This window comes from Meleagris gallopavo, chromosome 21 (genome assembly GCF_905368555.1).
Source record: "Meleagris gallopavo chromosome 21, MGAL_WU_HG_1.1, whole genome shotgun sequence".
In the NCBI taxonomy this organism is placed as follows: domain Eukaryota; kingdom Metazoa; phylum Chordata; class Aves; order Galliformes; family Phasianidae; genus Meleagris; species Meleagris gallopavo.
Window position 1 is genome coordinate 162,360 of NC_139424.1, and position 21,138 is coordinate 183,497.

The 21,138-nt window shown below is 50.6% G+C and overlaps 2 protein-coding genes across 6 annotated transcripts; both read right to left on the reverse strand.

Annotated features, from left to right (window-relative positions):
* Positions 1-658: 658 nt before the first annotated feature.
* On the reverse strand, positions 659-13,018 carry MKS1 (MKS transition zone complex subunit 1). Of its 4 annotated transcripts, none has more exons than XR_014887568.1 (18): positions 12,877-13,018; positions 12,614-12,791; positions 12,222-12,377; positions 11,130-11,227; positions 10,802-10,930; positions 10,399-10,503; positions 9,882-9,990; positions 9,034-9,090; positions 8,176-8,218; positions 7,599-7,661; positions 6,770-6,840; positions 5,947-6,016; positions 4,573-4,680; positions 3,943-4,076; positions 2,964-3,046; positions 2,786-2,883; positions 2,056-2,309; positions 659-1,017 (listed from the first exon to the last, which is right to left on the reverse strand). XR_014887568.1 is itself a non-coding variant. In XM_085240845.1 (17 exons), the coding sequence occupies exons 1-17, from the start codon at positions 12,954-12,956 to the stop codon at positions 2,191-2,193; spliced, it is 1,701 nt and encodes a 566-aa protein (XP_085096971.1). In that variant the 5' UTR covers positions 12,957-13,018; the 3' UTR covers positions 659-2,190. The 4 variants fall into 4 exon arrangements, 2 of the variants coding, with proteins under 2 accessions (XP_085096971.1, XP_085096972.1); XR_014887569.1 differs by having other exon boundaries at positions 659-1,020; XM_085240845.1 differs by having other exon boundaries at positions 659-2,309.
* A 4,247-nt stretch (positions 13,019-17,265) lies between these two features.
* Positions 17,266-20,922, reverse strand: BCL7B (BAF chromatin remodeling complex subunit BCL7B). Of its 2 annotated transcripts, none has more exons than XM_085240852.1 (6): positions 20,733-20,922; positions 20,268-20,343; positions 20,064-20,160; positions 19,124-19,309; positions 18,823-18,902; positions 17,266-18,422 (listed from the first exon to the last, which is right to left on the reverse strand). In XM_085240852.1, the coding sequence occupies exons 1-6, from the start codon at positions 20,822-20,824 to the stop codon at positions 18,330-18,332; spliced, it is 624 nt and encodes a 207-aa protein (XP_085096978.1). In that variant the 5' UTR covers positions 20,825-20,922; the 3' UTR covers positions 17,266-18,329. The 2 variants fall into 2 exon arrangements, with proteins under 2 accessions (XP_085096978.1, XP_085096979.1); XM_085240853.1 differs by having other exon boundaries at positions 19,124-19,294; positions 20,733-20,921.
* Positions 20,923-21,138: the final 216 nt, after the last annotated feature.

The following is a 21,138-nucleotide window of genomic DNA, read 5'->3' on the forward strand; positions in this document are numbered from 1 at the left end:
TCCTCCTCAGGGAACACCCTCACCCTCCCGGAAACATTGGTGTCCCCCCATTCTGTCTGTCCCCATCTGCCATCTGTGATGTGACCTGTGTGTACCTGGCAGACACACGACCTCGCTCCCCCCGGCCGGGCGTCTGTGTGAGCTCTGAACACAGCCCTGCACCAGCTGCCAGTTCCGATTAGAAGATCGGTGACATTTTCCTACGTGTGCCCACATATGAAAATGCTGTAATTTCATTTGCAAAAGGGCACATTCAAAGAGCACTCACTGAAGGCTTTCCCCAAAACATCTTTAGGAACAGCAGCACTTTGCTGTGCCTGGCTGAGGCTGTGAGCAGCAGAGTGCAAATCACCCCCCATGTCCTGCTTTGAAGGAATGCTTCTTTGGTTATAGCTGGGTTTTATGTTTAAATTTTGCTCTTACGTTTTTGTAAGATCAGGGTTTTAACTATCAAAACTTGTGTTATTGTGTACACTTCACTGCAGCTCATAACCTTACTGTTCAGCCCAGCAGCAACACGCATAGGCCCGTCAGAGGGGTCTGTCCTCTGCGCTCCGTGCCATCCCAACAAAATGGACATTCTCAGACCAGCTAATTCAGACCTGATTCAGTGCTTCAGAGAGATGTGATTCAGCTATCAGTGATAAGCACACAGAAATACTCCAACATAAATTAATTACTGTTTGTGAACTGGCAATAAACATACAGGGCTACAACACGAACCATGAAACACAGGTAGAAGGCTGAGCAGACTGAGCAGCTCTGTATGCCATGAACACTTCTCATCCTGTGCACAGTGTGGGTCAGTCCCTGTGAATTGTGACCATATCCCCAGGGACCACAGAAGCCTCAGTTCTGCTATTCCAGAGCTCAGCATTCATACCCATCATGCCTTATCTGCCACATCACATCACCCAGACTGGAGAGCTGACTCATTCACGAGACATCACCCAGTGCTGGGCCAAGGACACTGCTGTGCTAACAGGCCATGCTTCCTCATCCAGGCTGGCAGCTCTTCTGCTGAAAAGGAGGGATAGCAGGTGAGGTAGGCAAGCAAAAGCAAAATCCTCTTTTGTAAGTGACAGCATCCATGGTCAAGTTCACCCCTTGATCCCAAGCCCATCTATGTGCTGCACCTCCTCCTCGACAGCCATCCCCTGTTAGGGAGGAACATGGGGAACAAGAGGAGGAAACCAGTTCCTATTTGTGTCCTGCCTGTAAATTCTGGCTTTTCAGATGCACTCAGCCCTGCGTGATCTCAGCCTGAGATTTTTCTTCCTATCACTGTTGGTCTGCAGGTAGCCTCACTCCTGTGAACATGAGACAGGAACAAAAATAGGGCAATAAAGGTTGAGAAAAGAAGAAAGTGGGTAAAAACTGAGTAAACATGCTTCCCCAGGAAGCAATGCAATGTATTGCAGAGCTGCAGCAATGAGCCGCAGCTCAGACGAAGAGCTTAACAGTTCAAAGTTCAGCTGCTGTGCAAATGTTACAATCTGTTCTCATCTGCAAAACATCCAACCCAGCTCTTCTATGAACTAAAGAGAATATCTGTTTTCAGTTGTATTCCCAAAGTCCTTCTGCTCATCTTTGCAGACGGAAGAGCCAGAAATTCCACAGACACAAAGAAATACAGAACGTAACCTTTTCCTCCAGTCTGGACTCTGTCACATGTATTTTCCTTGCTTTGGTTTCCATCGATGAGGACCCCCCTCTTTCTCGAGGAATGAATCAGTCTTAAATCACAGGTGGTCAGATTGATTTTACTGAAAACTGTCCTAGAGCTACAAATGCTGATGACAACTATCATTAAGTTAATTACTCATTTAATTAAATTTCAAACAACATTCATACCCTGACCTTCAACATCTCTCTCTTCTTTAAGAAGTAAATCTATCAAGTCAAGTAGATTTGAAATTTTTCTAATCACTTACAATTCAGTATTCAAAAAGTTCTTAGGTCTCATGTAAGTATTTTAGTCTGCACAGCAGAAACATGAACAACTGGCTCTATCATTAGGGCCTGGTAACAAAATGCCTTGAAACAACAGCATACCTGTGGAAACACGATTCTCAGAACGGATGTGCTACAGACAGAACTGCAAAGGGCTTCAAAGTGCTTCAGGGCACGGGCACTGGGAGCGTCTGTCAGAGAGGTGTGGGCTGCCCCCAGGTCATGCAGCAGAGGCTGTCAGTCTGTCAGTCTGGGTTCTGGTGGCTGCTGCATGCTGGAGGCAGAGGTGCTGATGAGGTCCTGGGGAAGGCTCTCACGGGCCTCCTGCATCCGGCGCCGAGCCCGCTGGAAAGCCTCTGCAACAGAGCAAATGACAGCAAGTCAGAATGCATCAGACAGCCACAGGGAAGTGGAAGGACAACTCTGTCCAGTGCACATCACCTCTCAGAACAGGAGTCTCACTAAGTACCACCTGCCTGCTGCTGCCCTCTTAACTTCCAAGCACTGTCTTTGCTCTCTGCGTAACGGATCAGAGATCGACCCTGTGCACCGCAGCCACAAGCTGTGTTCGGTGCAAGACCACGCAGCCCAGCCCAGGCTTTGCCCTCATGGAGTGAGTATCCCTCCTGCCTGCTCAGGGCTGATGCCTCCTCAAACTTCCAGCAATGTCAGATCAGAACATTAGACTTCTGCTTTAACTCAGACAGAGCTCACAGTGGGGGATAATTCCACTGCCAGCAACGGATTCTCCTGAAATATCCTGACCACCCTGTAAAAAGGAGGTAAAAGAGAGCCAAAGGCCCTCCACAAAGAGGAATACCGAAGGCCCTACCCAAAACATTGTAGACAGAGCTCTGCTGGCTGAAGCCTCCAAGCCGGTCCAGAACACTCTGCATGCGATGCCTCAAGGCACTGGTTTCCAGAAAGGCTCTGCAAAAGTACAGATCGAGGTCAGGGCTGGAAGAACACAGCACACAAGACAGAGCTTGTGCTCACTTTGCTGCACTCACTTGGACTGCTGCAGGCAGTAAAGCCGGAACGTGACATTCCCTGTTGTCTCTGTGCGAAAACCAAAGCGGCTCAGATGCTTTCCCTGCAGAAACAGCACAAGTTAGAGTACCTACAGCCTGTAACCTATTACAGCAGGCTGACCCCAGCAGAAATAAGTGTGTCCCACCAGGACAAGCACTCCTGCAGGCACAGAATCACTCCTTGCCCTGCTTCAAACAGAAACTGACGTCAGAGGGACAAGCAGACAGTTTCAGGCTGTGCTGAGGGCAGGACCTAACCACTGGAAGATGACAGTGCAGTGCTGGGGGAAAGGTTCAACCTTGAGCACTGTGTTTGGCTTAGGTGCCAAAATAGGAGAAAGACATCAACCTATTAAAGAGATTCCAAAGGAGGACAACAAAGATAGTGAGAAGTCTTCCCTAAGAGGCTTGCTGGGCACGGAACACGCTGCTGAAGTTGGAGCTGCTGGAGATGGGAGCATATAAACAGAAAGCGGGACAGCTGTTTATGAGAGTGGACAGTGATAGGACAAGGGAGAACGGTCTTACACTGAGACAGGGGAGATTTAAGTTAGATATTAGGAGGAAGCTTTTCGCAGAAGGTGGTGAGGCATTGGAACTGGTTGCCCAAGGAGGCTGTGGATGCCCCATTCCTGGAGGCATTCAAGGCCAGGCTGGATGTGGCTCTGGGCAGCCTGGTCTCATGGTTGGCGACCTGCACACAGCAGGGGGTTGGAACTGGATGGTCATTGTGGTCCTTTTCAACCTAGGCCATTCTATGATTCCATGGTTCTATGAGTTGGAGAAGTGTCTGGACACAGGACATGCACTTTAGCTGTGGGTAGTCCTGCGTAGAGCCAGGAGCTGGACTTGATAATCCTTTGGACCCCTTCCAACTTGGGATAATCTATGATTCTGTGATTCTAAGAGCATAATCCACCATTTCCCAGCAAGAGCAACATCCCATATCTAAGCCTACCTTGAAGGTTGTTGGTATCCTGGCGTAGGTCATATCTTCCAGCTCAGGAGACCCACCAATGAAAAATCTCCTCATCTCAGCAACTGTACCCAGCTCTACAGGGCGCCAGGTAGGGATGGTGAGCATGTGGAGACCTGAGACAAGACAACTGGACAATTTAGCAGTACTGACCAACAATCCAAAGTCATAGAGGACATCATGATGTATGGATACCTACTGATGAATACCTACTGATTCCCAGGGTTTTCCAATGAGCAAGCCACACAGCCAGCACTGAAACTATCCCCTTTACTATGTGATGATGTCAGACTAGTTGTGAGCCTGGGATTTCACATGGGACAGGAGGGGCCTACTGCTATTGTAAAGATGGACATGCAGAGCTTTATCACATACAGTTCTCCAACAGAACCACTGGAAGGGCAAGTACAGCAAAACACAATGTTTCTCAACATGGCAGAAGGTGCAGGACACATCACATCACTCTTTGCTGCTTCACAGACAGCAAACCATTCATTTCAAAATGCAAAGGTGAAGCCTCCCAGAACTAGGTGCAGCTTTCCAAAGAGAACCACTGAACTCCCATTTCCCTACACTTAACATGCTGCCCCAAAGACGTTTGTTTTTTTTTACCTGGAGATGCTGGCAGCACCAAAGAACCATATCCTTCAACACGATACCTCTGCCAGAAATCCAGGGACAGAACCTCAAAGTAGAGAACAGGCCACTGAGGAAGACAGTCTGCAAAGAAAGGGTGCAGATTACAATTTTTTGAATGGTGAAGAGGGAGACCATCAGAGAGAAAAAAAATTCCTGAACACTTAAACTCCATTAGCAAGGAGCCCTTTCTCTACTTCCCCCAAAATGACAAACCTAGATGTATCCATGATTATTTTTTCATGTAAAAGATGAACCCTCAGACTTGAGGATGAAAACACATTCCTAAATTGCTAAAAAAACTGGGAAAAAATCTTTGTTTTGTTGAGTCTCTGAGAATCATTAAACTGATTTCTCAGTTGTCTTTGGGCAGTTATGACAATATTCTGCAAACAACTGATGCAAAAACAGAGGAGCCTTTTTATTTCTGATCTTTATGATCACTGCTGGGGACTATTAACTTGGATGTCCTACAGGCCTCCAAGCATTTATTTTCTCCATGGTGAAACACACTCATCATATTTATTCTAGACAGAAAGTTTGTTAGTGATGGTTCGATGCATATGTTAGATTCAAGTGGCAAGACATTCTGCAAAGCTGCCCAGAATGACTGCAAACCAAAGAGCAGCAAGGCTGGTGAGGACTGAGCAGCAGCAGCAACACAGTGAAGCAGTAGGAAAAGGAAGCAGAGGAGCCCTGCTGAAAACAGAGCAGGAAATTTCCAAGTGACATGGACTATACAAAGATTATACAGGTCACTGAGTGTGTCTACAAACATTAGACTCAGCACAGAGTTTTAGCTATGTACAAAAATGTGCCTGTTTCCTCCAGTGCAGAAAGCCACCCTTCTATGCATTACGACAGACACGGCAGTGCAGACCAACACGCCAGGCATTCTGAGACAGACAAACTAAGATCCAAGTCGTTCTGCAAATGGATGAAGCTGACTGTAAGCTGGAAGCAAAGCAATAAATAAAAACAGCAATGCAGTGCTGGGCAGGGCATAAAATAGCATGTGTGCAGAGGTGCAGAGACTGTGTGGTGATGGGGAGCATGGTCATTGAATGAACATTTCCCTGAAGGGTCACAGCACCAAACCTGCCAGAGTTCAGGAAGCATTTGGACAATGTTTTTAGAACAATGGTTTGACTTTTGTGTGGTCCTGTGTGGAGTTAGAGGTTGGAATTGATGATCCTTATGGGTCCCTTCCAACCAGTGATATTCTACAATTCTCTGATTCCCTTGTTTACACCTGTCCTTTCTCCTTGGCAAAGAAGCATCAACATATTGAGTGGCACAATGCAATCAAGATAAGTCAGTTTCATATCTCAGAGAAACAAGGAGACACGCCTTCTGATTCGTCCTCTTGAGTAAAAAACATCTCCAAAGTGAAGGGGTAGCAGAAGTATGCCACGTTATCCTAGGAAAGGAACAGGACAGAGGTCAGATTCCTTGTCAAGAGAGTTCATCACTGGTACTGCAGGGGGCACAGACTGCAGGAGAAAAAGATAAAAGACAAAAGTAATGACGTCCCAAGGACCTGCATGCACTCTCACTGCCATGTTAATAGAACAGGCTGTTAAAAATAATGGAAAAGAAAGAGTAACACACTTCAAAAGACAATTCCGCTATTTGCATAACTATTACACACCACCACGGTCTTTACAGAACACCTCAAACAACATTCTTACTGAAGTACTGCATGACAATGAATTTTATAGCATCCAAACTAGAGCACATAAACAACACCAGAAAGTTGATAACATTCAAATGTGGCTGTATCCAAGAGCAGAGCTGGAGACAGCTACTGAACTACCCAGACAGGAGGAGGGAATCATTCTGAGAAATCAGTTCAGAGACTCTGTGCACTCCATTCCCAGGCAATCAGAACAATGCTTCATTAGCTCTCAGTATTAAAGCACACAAAAATCAAACATCCAAAAGCAATCAGACATCAAGAAGAAAAAAGTGAGGTTACAGAAACTGCTCTGAATTTTAATTTGAACACAGCAATACTGTGTAAGATGTCAAGTACAACCAGAATGAGGCAGATTCCTAACATGCTCTGCTCTTGGAAGGAGCTGTCATGTGGATAAATCTGTAGCTTGTTACACGTTTCACCTCAGAGAATGTCTGTTCAAACTCTGCTCTGCAGGTTTTAAAGTGTCCTTACCCAGCCCACTGTCTTGGTGGCACAGGTCTGAGTCACTCCTGACAGCTGCTGAAATGCGGGGCTTGACCAGTCTGGGAGAAGAGAACATGAGCACAGTGGTGAATGCTCTGGGTGAGAGGAAGGACTCTCATACCAGAGCTGCTTGAAGGAGAAAGTCAGCTCCAGATGTTCACCACACTGAATTTCCCTACATGCATTCTGCTCCATCTTGTTCCACACAGTGACTGCTCCCCAGATCACCCTGGAACTATGACATCACCAACTCTACCTTACCACAAGACTACAACCTTATCTAAATGTACTTATTAGCACAGGCAGTATCTACTCAGGCAAACATCAGGGCATAACCAGTGGGAAGCCAGGGCCGTTGCTTCAGGGGGGTTAAATAGAAAACAAGATGTACATGTTAGTGCTGGGAACTTTACCAGCCAAAATTGAAAACAGCACAAAACGTGAAAACACACGTGGTGGGCACTGAAATCAGATAAGGCCATTGCTGAGACAAAGAAAACAGGATGGCTCTTCTCTGCAGCACCAGGAATGAACCTGCAGTAATTTGCCAGACACCATCATCACTGGCTGAGAAGCCCAGGGATCAAATCCAGCCAAATTTGGAAGGGACACAAAAGGAAGATGCTGATGTTCCCCAGCAAGTCTGTTTCCTCCAAACCATCAAGTTGTGCAAAACTTCAGCTCTGAAGACTTCAGATTAGATCCCAGCCCCTACATTAAGTTTTATCATCCTTTAGCAAAGCTAATCTGATGGATAAGCCAAAGCATGCTTTATTCCTTATATTGTTGTGATATGGCTAGAACCACGAATACTCACGTTTAGGCAGCTCCAGAAAGAAATGAACATAAAGGTTGTCATACTCATAGCCTTGAGCTGAAACTGAGAAAAGAGAATGAATTTCAGCCACTCACTTCCATATAAACTCCTCCAGCATTCACTGAAGACATCTGAGAGAGGCAGCCCAAACCACTTTGGGGAAAATGTTACTGCTGGAAGCTGGGAAAGGCCTGGGTCCTTAAAGTAACAGATATGGCCCTAAGAGATGATTCTTTCTCAAGTCTAGCCCGTCCCCATGAAACTAACAAGACTAGAGAGGTTACATATTTAATTGCTCCCTTTTTAATAACGTCTACTAAATTCCCCAAACTGTTGTCCTTTATTCATATCTGTATGTCTGCATAGAACAGCTGTAGCATTTGTAACCTCTAACCTGCAACTGCCACACAACAAATTAATCTGCAAGAGCAGGGGAAAAGAGGGAAATAGCAAAGGTTTCTAGAGAAACACCTACTCTGGACCAGGCCATGAACCAGGAATCTCTGGACCCTTCACAGCCTCACCTGTCCCAGCAGGCAGATTTGCCCCTACAGTTACAGCTCACAATGAGACTCACCTACTTCTCCATTCACAAAAAGCCGCAGTGTTCCAGGAAGTGTCTGTAAGAACAAGCAGATAAACAAGAGAAAGGGCTCAGCGACCACTGGTGGAACTTCACACAGTTCCCTCCTTGCAAGGTCTCGCGAGGATACTTCACAAATATTTGTACTTGAGTGGTTCAATTCGCTTGTTAGGGAGGAGTCATCACTTCTCATGTCATCCTGACATCCCTTCCAGAAGTGACAGCTCCTCCCAGACAAAGGCTCCCCCCAAAGACTAAATTCCCATCCTGCAGGAGTTCACTGCTCTGTAAATCAGTTTTTGACAGACTTCTAGATGGATGTAAAATGTAGTGAGAAGTCAACTGCAGGAATCATGAAATCATGGTCCTGTTTCTTCTGCTGTGTTACCCAAGTGCTGCCCACTTTGGCAAACAAGACTTTTTTGCTATAAAAGATTGCAGTCCGGATAACCTAGTGAGCAGGGAAACTGTGCATGTGTTTGAGGGATGGGGAGAGCTGTTTATATGAACAAATTGATACACAGATGCATATGACATTCAAGAATTTAACAGCAATCTCTACCCCAAATACATAAACCATCTTTCCTTAACTTACTACAGTCTAAGTTCTTCAGCAATGCATGCAGTGCTCAGTATGCTGCAAGCCTGACGGAAGCATTTGACCTCTGCAGGCCCCAATATCCCTTGAAATCAGTACCTTTCTGCACAATTTTCAGCAGGAGGCCAGAAAGTAAAAGCTGCCAGTGCACCTCAGGAACAAGGACATCTTTGAGACTGTGGTACAAACGGCAAGAGAGCAGCCTTGAAAGGCAGTGGGGCACCATATCCCTGCTGAGCACTGCTGGGACTCACCATCTCAAATTCTGAGCCTACCAGGCTGCTGAGGTACTCTCTGTGCCGACTGTACAGCTGAAAATACAGAACAGGATAAGAAAAAGTGTATTTTTGATTAAATGTTATTACTTATATTAGTGCAAAAAATCGTAACTTAAAAGCTAATTAAATTGTTGATGGACTTATCTAACAGGTTTTTTGTTGTTACAGCAGATATAGAGACATAAGAATCAAACAAAAGAAAACATGCTAACTGCACATGAAACCAGCTTCAGAGAAGACCTCACCAGGCTAAATCTAACACAAAAAGAAGCTGTAATCAGCAAATCTCAAACAACATAATGGGAGATCAGTGCAGGTAAGTTAGGATTCCCTTGCTGACCACAAAAACAACTGGGAAGCTTACAAATTTAACACTAAAACACAAGGCACAAAATGAGATCTAAACAGCTGAAGTCATTATAGGTAACAAGAAATCATTTGATGAGTACACAGGCAGCAACAGGAAGATGAAGGAAAGGGTTTGCCCATTGCCCCAAAGGAAAGGAAAACCCTAGGCAGGGCACACTAGAAAGGCATGAGTTTGGGTGGTTTCTTTGCATCAACTCTGACTACATCTATCAACTGCAGTCAGTGGTCAGACTAATACCAGTGGCAAATGGACACGGCCATCTGCCCAGAGTAAGAAATGAAGCAATGAGGGAATATTTCTTGGAGTTCTTAAATCACTGGGCACGATGAAACTCGCTGCCAGTGACATTCATTTTGCCAGTTTTTGGTGTCTACAATTACGTCTTATATGAGAAGCTGAGATCCCTCCGTCAAATCTGGACTGGTTAATATAACCAGTGGAGACCAGTTCTTACATCTCTGAACACACGCTGCTCACGCTCCTCCTCCTCCTGCTGCACTTGCACAGATGCATTCTCAATGGTATATTTCCACAACTCTCGCTTCTGTCCGCCCAGCTCAATCCTGCAGAACCCAAACCACACGGAGAAAAACTCTTGCATTACACAGAAACAGCCCCAAGCAGCAACACCAGCTGTGCCATCCTGAACCAGCAATCTCCCCAGCAAGGCCTGTGTGGTAACACAAGGGCACTAACGGCTCTCTCCTCACTGCTAAGCGCCTGCCAGCATCAATGACTCAAAAAGAGTCTCAGTTTTTTGTCCGGTGCACACACAGCTTGTACCCCCTAGGGCCTGGCTCCAGAGCCCAAAACATCACATGCACAATGACATCAAGCACCAGAATGAAACAGCCTTAGATACCTCAGGAATAAATCTTAATAATATCCTTCAATTTAAGGGCTGAGCCACCCTGCTGATCAAGAGACAGCAATTTCAGCCCCATGAGTAGCACCAGCCCTGCCCCACTCACCAGTAGGGTCCTCTGGTGCCAGTAAAGTCAGGCTTCACTGTGATCACCCCATTGCCATCCACCTTGATTGTACAAAGAACATGCTCATATTCCCTCTGACCAAGCCTAATGGAAGACATCAAGAAACACAAAGGAAGTCTCAACAGAGCACACACTCACTTGCTCTGGAACAGCAGAGCTGTGAAGGCACATGAAGGCACAAATACACCCATACTTCCCTACATTAGTTAAAAAAACCTTTTGGAGGGACACATTCATTACCCCCCAATGAGGTAAGAAGCAGAGAGAAAAGGCAGCTGGAGTTGCGCTTGGAATTCCCTCAGCTAAAGAGAGAAGTGGGAGATTTGAGTAAGGAGATGGGTTTGCTTCTGGGAAATTAGGATGGCTTCAGGATTTTACTTACTTCCCATAAGGTCCCAAGTCCCCCATGATGTACATAGTCTGAACAGGAGTGTTAATCACATGATTGTTCTTCATAAATTCTTCTGAGGGCTCCCAGGTGATGATTTTTGACTTGAGAGAACTCGCTTCTCTGTCAATAACAGAAGAGTACAACCCATGGTCAGCAGAACGCACGCCAGCAGCCTGGCACAGCACCCCCCAGCGAAGAATCAAACTGCCAGATTCTGAATCCAGCACAGCTCAAGCCAACAGCTTCCACAGAACAGGCTGCCCTGCAGCAGGGACACCAGGAGACCTGCTTCAAGTTCTGAGCCTCAGTCTGAACTCACAGTAGCTTACGGTCCTGTCTTCTCCTCCTCACATTGGCCATCCTCTCTGCCAGATATGATGGCATCTCACAGTCTGAGTCAGTTACCTTCTGGCAGTGCTGGAAGAAGGAAACAGAATAGAACTAGCTTAATTATAACAGGACTTTTTTCTCAAATGCAACTCTGTCCCTGGAAGCCAGAATAAGTATTTATACTTATGCAAGTATAAAGTATGCTTAAAGACTGCAGATTTCCTTCTCTGCTCTTGTGGCAAAGCACAGCTGAGCTCCACCCAACAGGTTACTTATAAATGTGATCTTTCCCTTACTATTTTACCAACCTGTCTTTGTAGCACAAAAATCTGTTAACTTTGTTGATATCTGCACATATATATATATATATATATACAGTAGTTTACATATTATGTTAATCAGTGGAATTTTACTAGATTTTGCCAGTTCAAACAGCATGCAAACTAAAAGATACTTGCTGATCACAAGGACCAGAAAGACAGCCCAACCTGTGGGATAAAGTCCTTGCTACTCTGCCACTTCAATGAACAAAGAAGACTTGCAGACAACCAAGATCCTAGAATCCCAGCCCCTCTGACATGTCCTTGACAGCCTGTGCTTTCCACTGTCTGACATCATAACTATTAAGAGGCTGACTCCAAGAGTCACTGCAGTGATATATCAAAAGCTGCTTTGTTAGGCTTCACTCAGCAGTATTATGAGATTAGAGATGAGATAACCATCAAGAACTACGTATCTGAAAATGCAGAAAACTTGCAAGCAAGTCTGCTCGGGGTGCGCAGCTCCAATTGAGTCTTGTGCCCTGTGACTACAGTCAGTGTCCAGAATTCTCACTTCGGTCAGCAATGTGCCAGCTGACAATTTCTGTAACAACATAGCTCTGCAGAGCCAAGTGCCTCCAAGCTGTCCCTGCCCATCGCTCTGAAGTGTGAAGACCTCATCCTGTCTGGGACACCGAGCAAAGCTGCCCTGCAGAAGCAATACGTTCTTCTGCTCTTGGGATACACTCTGCCACTGCCACAAAACCACAAACACCCCTCTGTGGTGGGCCTGGCGCTGCCACATGGATACCAGCCGGTACCTCCTCTAGGTTGGTGAATCGGTCGTGATCAGTGTAGGTGAAGATGCGGTGGTTCTTCCGACCTCCGGCCTTCTCCAGCTTCAGGATCTCTTCGTGGTACTGCCGGTCCAGGGGAGTCTGGCAGGCGGATTCATTTTGGTACAGATCCACTTCAAACTGAAAGCATCACAGGGGAGTAAATTTCAGTTATTTCTTCAAGACAGTCGGAACCACAGAAGTTCACGGAGCCCAGCAAAGGGTCCGTCTGCATGCACGGGGCGCGGGTCAGCCAGACGGCTCGAGCGCCGGGTGCGGTTTTGGAAACGCGTTCAGAGAAAAAGCAACCAGGGCACGGGAAGGGGGCGGGGAAGGGCGGCTGCGGGGAGCCGGCCCGGCCCGGCACGGCCACCCACCTGGCTGAAGAGCTTCTGCTGCCAGCCCACCTCGGCCCGCTCCTCCTCGGCCGGGGGCTGCCCGGCAGCACCGTGCGCGGTGCGGACGCGCAGCTCCGGCAGCTCGGGGCCGCCGCTCGGGGACGGCGCGGCCTGCGGCGGGAAGGGCCCGGCGGCCGTCACCCGTTGGATGCCGACCCTGCGGGAAAGGACGGAAGGATCGTGAGATGGAGCGCGGCCCGGAGCCGGAGCCGGAGCCGGAGCCGGACGGGCCGGGCGCTCACCGCAGCCGCAGGTTGCGCACGGGGTCCCGGGAGCGGTACAGCCCGCCGCCCGCCTCCGCGCTCCACAGCGGCTCCGCCATTCCGTCGCCTGGGACGCGGGGCGGCGGCAGCGCCCTCTGGTGGCCGCGGGGAGCCGAGCGCGGGAAGTGCGGGCGGCGCGGGATTGCGGGCAGTGCGGGATTGCGGGCAGTGCGGGATTACGGGCAGTACTAGCAGTGCGGGATTACGGGCAGTACGAGCAGTGCGGGATTACGGGCAGTACGAGCAGTGCGGGCGGCTCCGCAGCTTCGGACCGGCTGTCACGGCGCGGAGAGCCGCGCTGACGGCGTTGGCGTGGCTGCCAGGGTGCGGCATCGGTGGGTTGTGAAGTACGGTGAGAACGCGACCCCTCCACAACTTTAGTGCAAAAAAAGAAGAGCCGCGATACCCGAAGTTCTGCTGCAGTGGGGTTGGGCTTCTGGGATTGCAGCAGATTCAGAAATACAACCAAATATCTCTCACTCTCAATCGCTGATGCTCCACGCGCTGCACGCAGCGCAGCTCCCAGGAGAGCTCAAACTGCCCTAATATAAAAATAGCACTCTAATTAAAGGAACGTCCCTGGAAAAAGGCGGGGAAGCAGTGGCAGCAGCATCTTTCCGAACTCAGCCACCTTTATAGAAGCTGAATGACGATGTTGTGAATGGGAAAGGGGACTTTTATCTCAAGTCTGACCAGTTAAGCAAGACGAGGAAAATATGCCAGGAGCAGCCTGTGCCAATAGGGGCTCATCTAACCCGCCAGGAGTGACCCTGAGGGGGACGGCTGCCTTGGGATTGGTTACAGAAAAACCCGCTGTTAGAAAATGCTGTGCATCCCTAGCAGGAGCTGCAGAGCGCGTTTACCTGAAAGGCAATGTGAGTGGATGGACCCCTCTGCTAAAGCACCACCTCTGCATGGCAGTGAGGAGAAAATGCTGCATTCTGCCCGGCAAACTGGTTGTATTGGAATGTTTGAATCCTCTGCGGGATGCTGCAGCGGGATATCAGTGCGTTCCCAATGCCATTGGTGCTCTGCATGGTCACATACTCTTCAGATGTTCCCGTATATTTTACTTATGTGGTCACCTGGCAACGAATGGGCAGGTCTAGCCTCCTTCAGCGACCCTTCCAGCACTTCATCAGGCATATCTGCTTTGTGTTTCTGCAGCACGATCCCTGTTAGAGGTGCACTGAACAGTCCTTCCATATTATGGACCGCTTCGTGCAGCTCTCCCTGAGCCATCTCCCAGCCGGTGCTGGTTGTCTTCAGGACAAACCTTCTGAGCTTCATCAGACAGTGCGTTCAGTCTGTGGGAAATGAGCATGGGGTGCACGCCACGCTGTGTGCGGGACGGAGCTCAACTCGTTGGGGTTTTCACACCAATCCCTTCTGTTTTCAGCATCCACTCCTTCCTCGAGATGGCTATTTTGTGTCTGCGTGCCAAGCTACCTCCATGGCAAACAGCTGTAAGGTCGGCAGGGCTCAAGTGGTGTGGCCAAAGGTTGGAATGGAAAATGGCTGGGCTAGGGTTAGGAGTGAAACTTGGGGGTTGTGGTTAGAGTTAGGGTTAAGAGTTAGGGGTTAAGGTTTGTGTTGGGGTTAGTGTTAGGATTATTAGGGTTAGGGTTATTAGAGTTAGGGTTAAGGCTAGGGGTTAATGATTAGGGTTAGGGTTAGAGTTAGGGTTATCAGGATTAGGATTGGGAGTTAGGGGTTAGGGTTAGGGCTAGGGGTTAGCGGTTAGGGTTTGGGTTAGGGTTAGGATTACTAGGTTTAGTGTTATTAGGGTTAGGGTTGAGGTCAGGCTTTAGTGATCAGTGTTCGGGTTAGAGTTAGGGTTATTAGGTTTACGATCGGGGCTAGCATTAGGGTTATGATTACCTTTAGGATTAGGTTTAGAAGTTTGACTTATAGTTAGGGTTAGTGGTTAGGGTTATGGTTAGGGTTTAAGTTATGGTTTGGGATAAGAGTTAGGGTTGGCGTTACCATTAGGGCTAGGGTTTAGGGTTAGATTTTATGGTTAGGGTTAATGTTAGGATTTTGTGTTTTGGTAAAGGTTAGTGTTAGGAGTTAGGGTTACAGTTAGGGTTCTGTGTTAGATTTAGGGTTTAGGGTTAGGGGATTAGGTTTAGAGTTTAATGCTAGGATAAGGGGTTAGGATTAGGGTTTGAGTGACACTTAGGTTAGGATTAGGGTTTAGCTCTGAGTTAGGGGTTAGGTTTAGGGTTTGGATTAGGGTTGTTTGTTAGGGATAGTGGTTATGAGGTTAAGTTTAGAATTAGGGGTAGATTTATGCATTTAATTTAGAGTAAGGATTAGAGGTTAGGGTTAGTAGGAGGGTTAGGTGTAGAGGTTAGGATTAGGATTAGGGTTAGGGCTAAGGGTGAGCCACAGTAGATATGCAGAGTGACTTTTAGTTGACACCTGAAGTGCATGAAAGCCTCAGAAAGGGGAGTAGCAACCAGCCACTTGCTGAGCACTGTGCTCACTGAGCATCAGAACTCAAAGGGCTTTTCTCAGCGTCAGGCTGATCTCTGATGAGATCTCACTGCTCTCTGAAGAGGTTTCAGTAGGTACTGCAGTGCTACTGACATAATTACAGATGTTATTAGCACTGAAGGTGGAAAAGGAGAAGAAACTTGACAAAGTCAGCTTCAAAAGTATTTTGCAATTCTCATTAAGAGGGATGGAAACTCCTGGGCAATTTTGAATCTATTGGCTTCAGTTAGAAGAAAACGGGCTTCCAGGAAGTCTCCTTTCAGTTGGCTGTGGTTCAGAGCGTCCTGCTGAGCCCACTCAGAGAGCTCCACACCATGATTGGAGGTTGAAGGCCCTTTACTATGCAGTGACCACTGGTGCCTGTGGCTGTGCTGGAGGAAAAGCACCTTTTCTGGAGCTGCTGAGAACACAGAACTGAAGATGGTCACTCCTGAAGATTTACAAAGCAAGGCAGAAATTAAGTTGGCACTGAAATTATTGGAGGTTTCCCCCAGATATTATCTGGGCCTGCAGTAATCATGGGCTGCTCGGTCCTCTGTAGCAATCCAGGATTCAGAGATGTGGAAAACCACACAGTAAATGGTGTAACTCTCAGCACTAAGCAGCCTGGCAGCTGCTCTGCTCTGTCACAGGCGCTCGGGAGGTCGTCTGAAGCAGAATCACATAATCACAGAATCACAGAATGGCCAGGGTTGGAAGGGACCACAAGGATCATGAATCTCCAACCCCCCTGCCACACGCAGGGCCACCAACCTCCCCATTCAATACCTGCCCAGGCTGCCCAGGGCCCCATCCAACCTGGCCTTGAACACCGCCAGGGATGGATGGGGCATCCACAGCCTCTCTGGGCAGCTGTTCCAGCACCTCACTACTCTCTCTGTAAAGAACTTCCCCCTGACATCCAACCTAAATCTCCCCTCCCTCAACTAGCAGCACCCCTTCTGCATTCCCCTCCCAAGACTATTTTCCCATTATCCGTAGCTCTGAGATGGCTGTTCTCTAACCCACAGCTGTTGCCCCATCTGTCCATACTGAACCTGAAAGGAGAAGTGATAAACCCATGTAATGGTCACACAGAGGGAGCCGCACACCTTCGGCTTAGATTTATACACTCGATTTAATAAACTGGAAAATAAGAATCATTCTTTGCAATGCACAAAGACAAACCAAAGACTACCGCAAAGATACCCATGGACGTGTCGTGTTAATGAACCTAATTGAATGGACCCTCTCGCATAAGGTAAGGCTGAGGTGGGAAACCCGGGGCCAGGGGTGTGCAGAAGGCAGGAGTGCTCAGGGCGGCTCCCTCTGCGCAGCTCTTTGGGTCTGGACGGATCCCACGTGTGCATCTGCCACAGAGCTGTGCTCTGACATTTCAGTTGCACGCAAGGCTGCTCTGGGTGACCAGACAGAGCAGCAGCCTCTCCTGGCTTTTCAGAATGGTCAGGCACAGCTGTAGCTATGGAATAACGTCGGATTTCTGTCTCATCACGTTTAACACAAGCACCGCACATTTTCCTACAGGACCATGGCTGCGTGTGACACCACTGGATTTAAGGGCAGCTCGCAGGGATGCAGCCTGGAGGAGCCCAGCTGCCCACGGCGAGGCCCTGCAGCCTCCACACCCAGCCCAACCACACCATCAGGGGAACAGCACCAGCCCTGTGCAAGGCAAAGCCCCCAGTGCCCCAGCCCACACCATGCTGGGGAGCATCAGGCCTGGCTGGGGACAGCCCACAGGGCTGGCCCTGAGCTCAGGCTGGGAGCAGGGCACCTCTCCTTGGCTCAGCCTGGCGCTGCCCACCGTCTGCTCCCGAGCTCCTACCCCAGCAGCACCTGTTGCCCGCGCGCCCTGCAGTCACTGAGCACTGTATTTCAAATAGTTTAATTTTAAAAATATTCTATTCAGTGCTAAAATATCTTTCCACTTCCACGCGCGGCCGCGCCTTCAGCTTCGCCAGGCTTGATCACAGATGGCGGGACATGCAGTGGCAGCAGGGGGAGGAGGGACCAGCGGGGTGCCGGTGTGGGGAGCGGGGGGATGGGGGCACGGGAGGGCTCTGTGGGGGTTCCTGCACCCTCCTGTGTCCTGTCCAGAGGGGACGGGGCGCACCTAGGGAGAGAGGTGGGCAGGAGAGGAGCAGGGTGCAGGCCCAGCTGGGACACGGCAGTGCCGGCAGCCCCGCTCCCTCCCAGCCCATCACTCCAGCCCCTGCCCGTGCTGTGAGGGCAGAGGCTTCTGTGAGGGCCTGGAGGCAGAGAAGCGGCAGGCACAGCCGATGTGTTCAGTACCTGCCCTCCAAAATGGCAGTGCTCCTCTCTCTTCCAATACTAATGGCTTAGTAGCAGCTTATTGCACGGTCCCAGCGGCATGGAGGGCCGTTGTCTCCATTCTCAGGGTGCTCCCCCCCCTCCCTCCTCTGCCCTTCGCACCTACAGCAGGAACGCCCCAGACTATGGTCACAAGGGAGCAGACACATCACTTTCTGCAGGTGGGACATGGCTCTTGTGTTCCCAGCACACGGGACAGAGTGGACAGTGGATCCAGAAGCAGGCAAACAGCATCTGCCAGTACTTTAGGGGTGATGGAGAGCGGGGCATCCCAAGGATCCCTCCCCCTGTGCATGCAGACCACGCACCAGAGACCCCATGCCACTACAGCACAGATCAGCAGGGAGAGTGGGAGCCAATAAATAGAGGCAAATTTGCAGGTACTGGTGGCAGCCCCATTCAGCTGAGCAAATCACTTGCAGGCTGCCTCTGCAGGGGCTGGTGGGAGGCTCCTACCCCTGAGGGCAGGGCAGGCTGGATGGCGAGGCAGCAGGAGTGCCCTGTCCCTTGGGAAGGGCAGGCCGGGGAAGCACCCCATTCCCCAGGGAAGGGCAGGCAGCTCTGCGAGGGTCTGGCGAAGGCTCTCCCCGGGGGTGGGCAGGCTAGCTCTCCGAGGCTGTGTGGCACACAGAGTTCTGATCGGCACAAAATCTCTTCAGAGGCGGTGCGCCAGAGTCCTCCTCCTCTTCAGTTACCTGCAAGAGCCAGAGGTCACCAGCCGTGACAGGAGCTCAGCACGCCCACAAGGCCATGTGTAGCTGCTGGATAAGGCTGTGTGTCACCCTGTGGAGACAGCCTGGGCTCTCCTCTGTGAGTCAGGCTGCTAAATGAGCCCCTGGGCATCAGGAGAGAGAATCCACTCCAGCCCTGGACTCAACTATAACCAATTTTTTAATCCATCTCCACATATTTTCTGCACACAATGTATGCCCTAAAACCTGAACTGAACCACAATACCATTTGGGAAGCCAAGAGGTCTGGGGAGCTCCTGGGGACAGTTTTGGACTTTTTGATGTTTCTGCTATAATGAGAAATCAAAGAAAGGTGCCCCGGGGAAAGGACTAAGATGGGCGATTTCTATCCTCCCTGCTTTACCTGAGTCTCAAGGGGGACCGGCTCTTCTTTTGTAAGAGTGGGAGGCTCATCAGCAACTTCTGAGGAAGGCAGAGAGGGCTCTGGAAGGAAGAGAAGGTTAACATATGGCAGATTCAGGTTCACAGCAGCACCCAGCCTGCTGAGCCCTCAGGCAGAAGTGCCTCAGCCCTCCTGCCCCACAAGCAGCACGCAGGAGGCAGCTCTGTCCTGGACCTAGCAGCCCCTCCCTGGGCTCCCTGGTCCAGCTGGACGCCTCCCTCTTCCCAGCTAAGCAGTCATGCCCAGGAATCCTTGATCTCACCTTCCAGAGTCTCCTGCCCCAGTGTGGGTGGCTGTGAGTCATCCGTGCGGAAGTCAGATGTGTGGGCAGGACTCATGGACTCACTCTGCTGGGGACTGGGGCTGGAGTTGGGGCTGCTGTCCACCTTGAGCTGGTAGACATCTGACAGGGAGCTCTGGTTGCTGTTCTCATCTGCAGAAACAGCACCTAGTGAAGAAGAGTACCTTGACCCAGCAGCACAAGCAGCCAAGAGCAGCACTGAGAGCCAGAATCTCACGGAAAAGGAAGAGCACAGTATTTAGGGTACAGAGTATTCACAAAGTCACTGATTAACAGTAAGAGCTTCTTAATGCAGCACTCCCCACTAGAATACAGCTGGTGCACAGGACAGTGCATGATTCTACCTTGGGATCTGGAGAGGTAGAGAAGTGACCCTGAGCTATTCAGAAAAATGAGCGCAGTGTGCAGGGGCAACACAAAACTCTGCACTGCCAGATCTCACATCTGCAGCTTGTGTAAGACCACTGCAGACTGTCCCTTCTGCACAGACATTCAAAAGCATGAGGCCTCTTACTTTGGTACCAGAGCTCTGTGCCTCTTCTGTGTGCAAGGCAACAATCTAACACCAGAGCAACACTCAACTCCTGCTCCAGAAGAGACGGCAGCCCTGGTTTTCCTGACAAGGCGGGGGCCAAACTGCAGATTTGCAACACTGACCTACACCCTGCATGTACTGGAAGTGCTAACACATAGCTTGATGCTCCTCAGCCACACTGAGGGCTGAGCGGGGAGGCTTGGGACAGGTATATATCCATGTTCTGCTCCAGCAACAGGCCTGCGTGCTGCTCAGCTCTGCCACACACCGCTTGTGGGCTCACAGAGGCAGTCTGAGCAAATCAGAGCAAATCAGAGGGGCGCACCTTGTGTCTCTGCACACCACACTGCCGCGGGCTGCACTCACCTTGGAACTCAAGGAGCAGCGAGGAGTTGGCAGCCGAGTCAGCAGGGAAACCATTGGGCTCCCGTGCAACGCCGCCACTCGATTTGGATTTCTCTTTCTTGAGGAAAGGAAGGAAAACAGAAAGGCGACGTTAGGGGCAGGTGGGACACAGCTCTCTGGCAGCAGCTGCAGAGCGCAGCAGGGTGAGGTCAGCACGGCACCCACCTCCTTGCTGTCAGCCACCGGCACCCATTTGAAGATCCGCAGCGAAGTGTCACCCACCGTCACCCACTTCTTCTCCCTGCAGGTCACGGCATCAGAGCGCGTCCGGCACCGCGGCGACAGACCCCGCCCACACCTGACGGGCCCCGCCCACACCCGACAGATCCCGCTCACAGCACTGGTGGCTCTGATAGGCCCAGGGAAACTCCCGTCGAAGCCGCGGCCCCGCCCCGCCGATCGGCCCACCGCCCCTCCTTGTGATTGGTCCAACGGCCTGCCCGTCATCCGCCCTTCCGCTTCCCTCCCACACTCGCTAGCCGATTGGCCGCCGCCACCCTAGCACCGCCCGCCGCCGCACGCAGCGCTCTGATTGGGCGCCCGCTCCCGGAGCGCTTCCACCGGCAGACGGGTGGTGAGGTGATTGGCTGCGGGCCTACAGGCCCCACCCCCCCGTGCCCCGCCTCTCACCATCTGCGGACGCGCTCGATGGCCGCCATCACTTTTTTGATGTCATCCTTGGCGCGGCTGCGGGTCTCGGCGCGCACCGAGCGGCCCGACATGGCGCCCGCAGCCCCGGCAGCCCCGGCTCCGCAGCACCCGCCGCCGTTCCCTGCGCATGCGCGCGCCCCGCCCACGCGCTGCGCGCAGCGTCACGGCGCACGGCACGCCACGCCCGAGAGGAGGGGCGCCCGCCGCACGGAGGGCGCACTGCGCCTGCGCGGCACGCCCGCCCGAAGCGCGCGAGGAGGAGGCGCGAAGGTGGGGCCAGCGGCCGCCATCTTGTGCGGGGCGGGGTGCTGCCCGCAGGGATCTCCCGGCGCCCCGCGCACGGCAGCCTCGGCCCGTTCAGTGGTCTCGTGCCGGCTCCCACCCC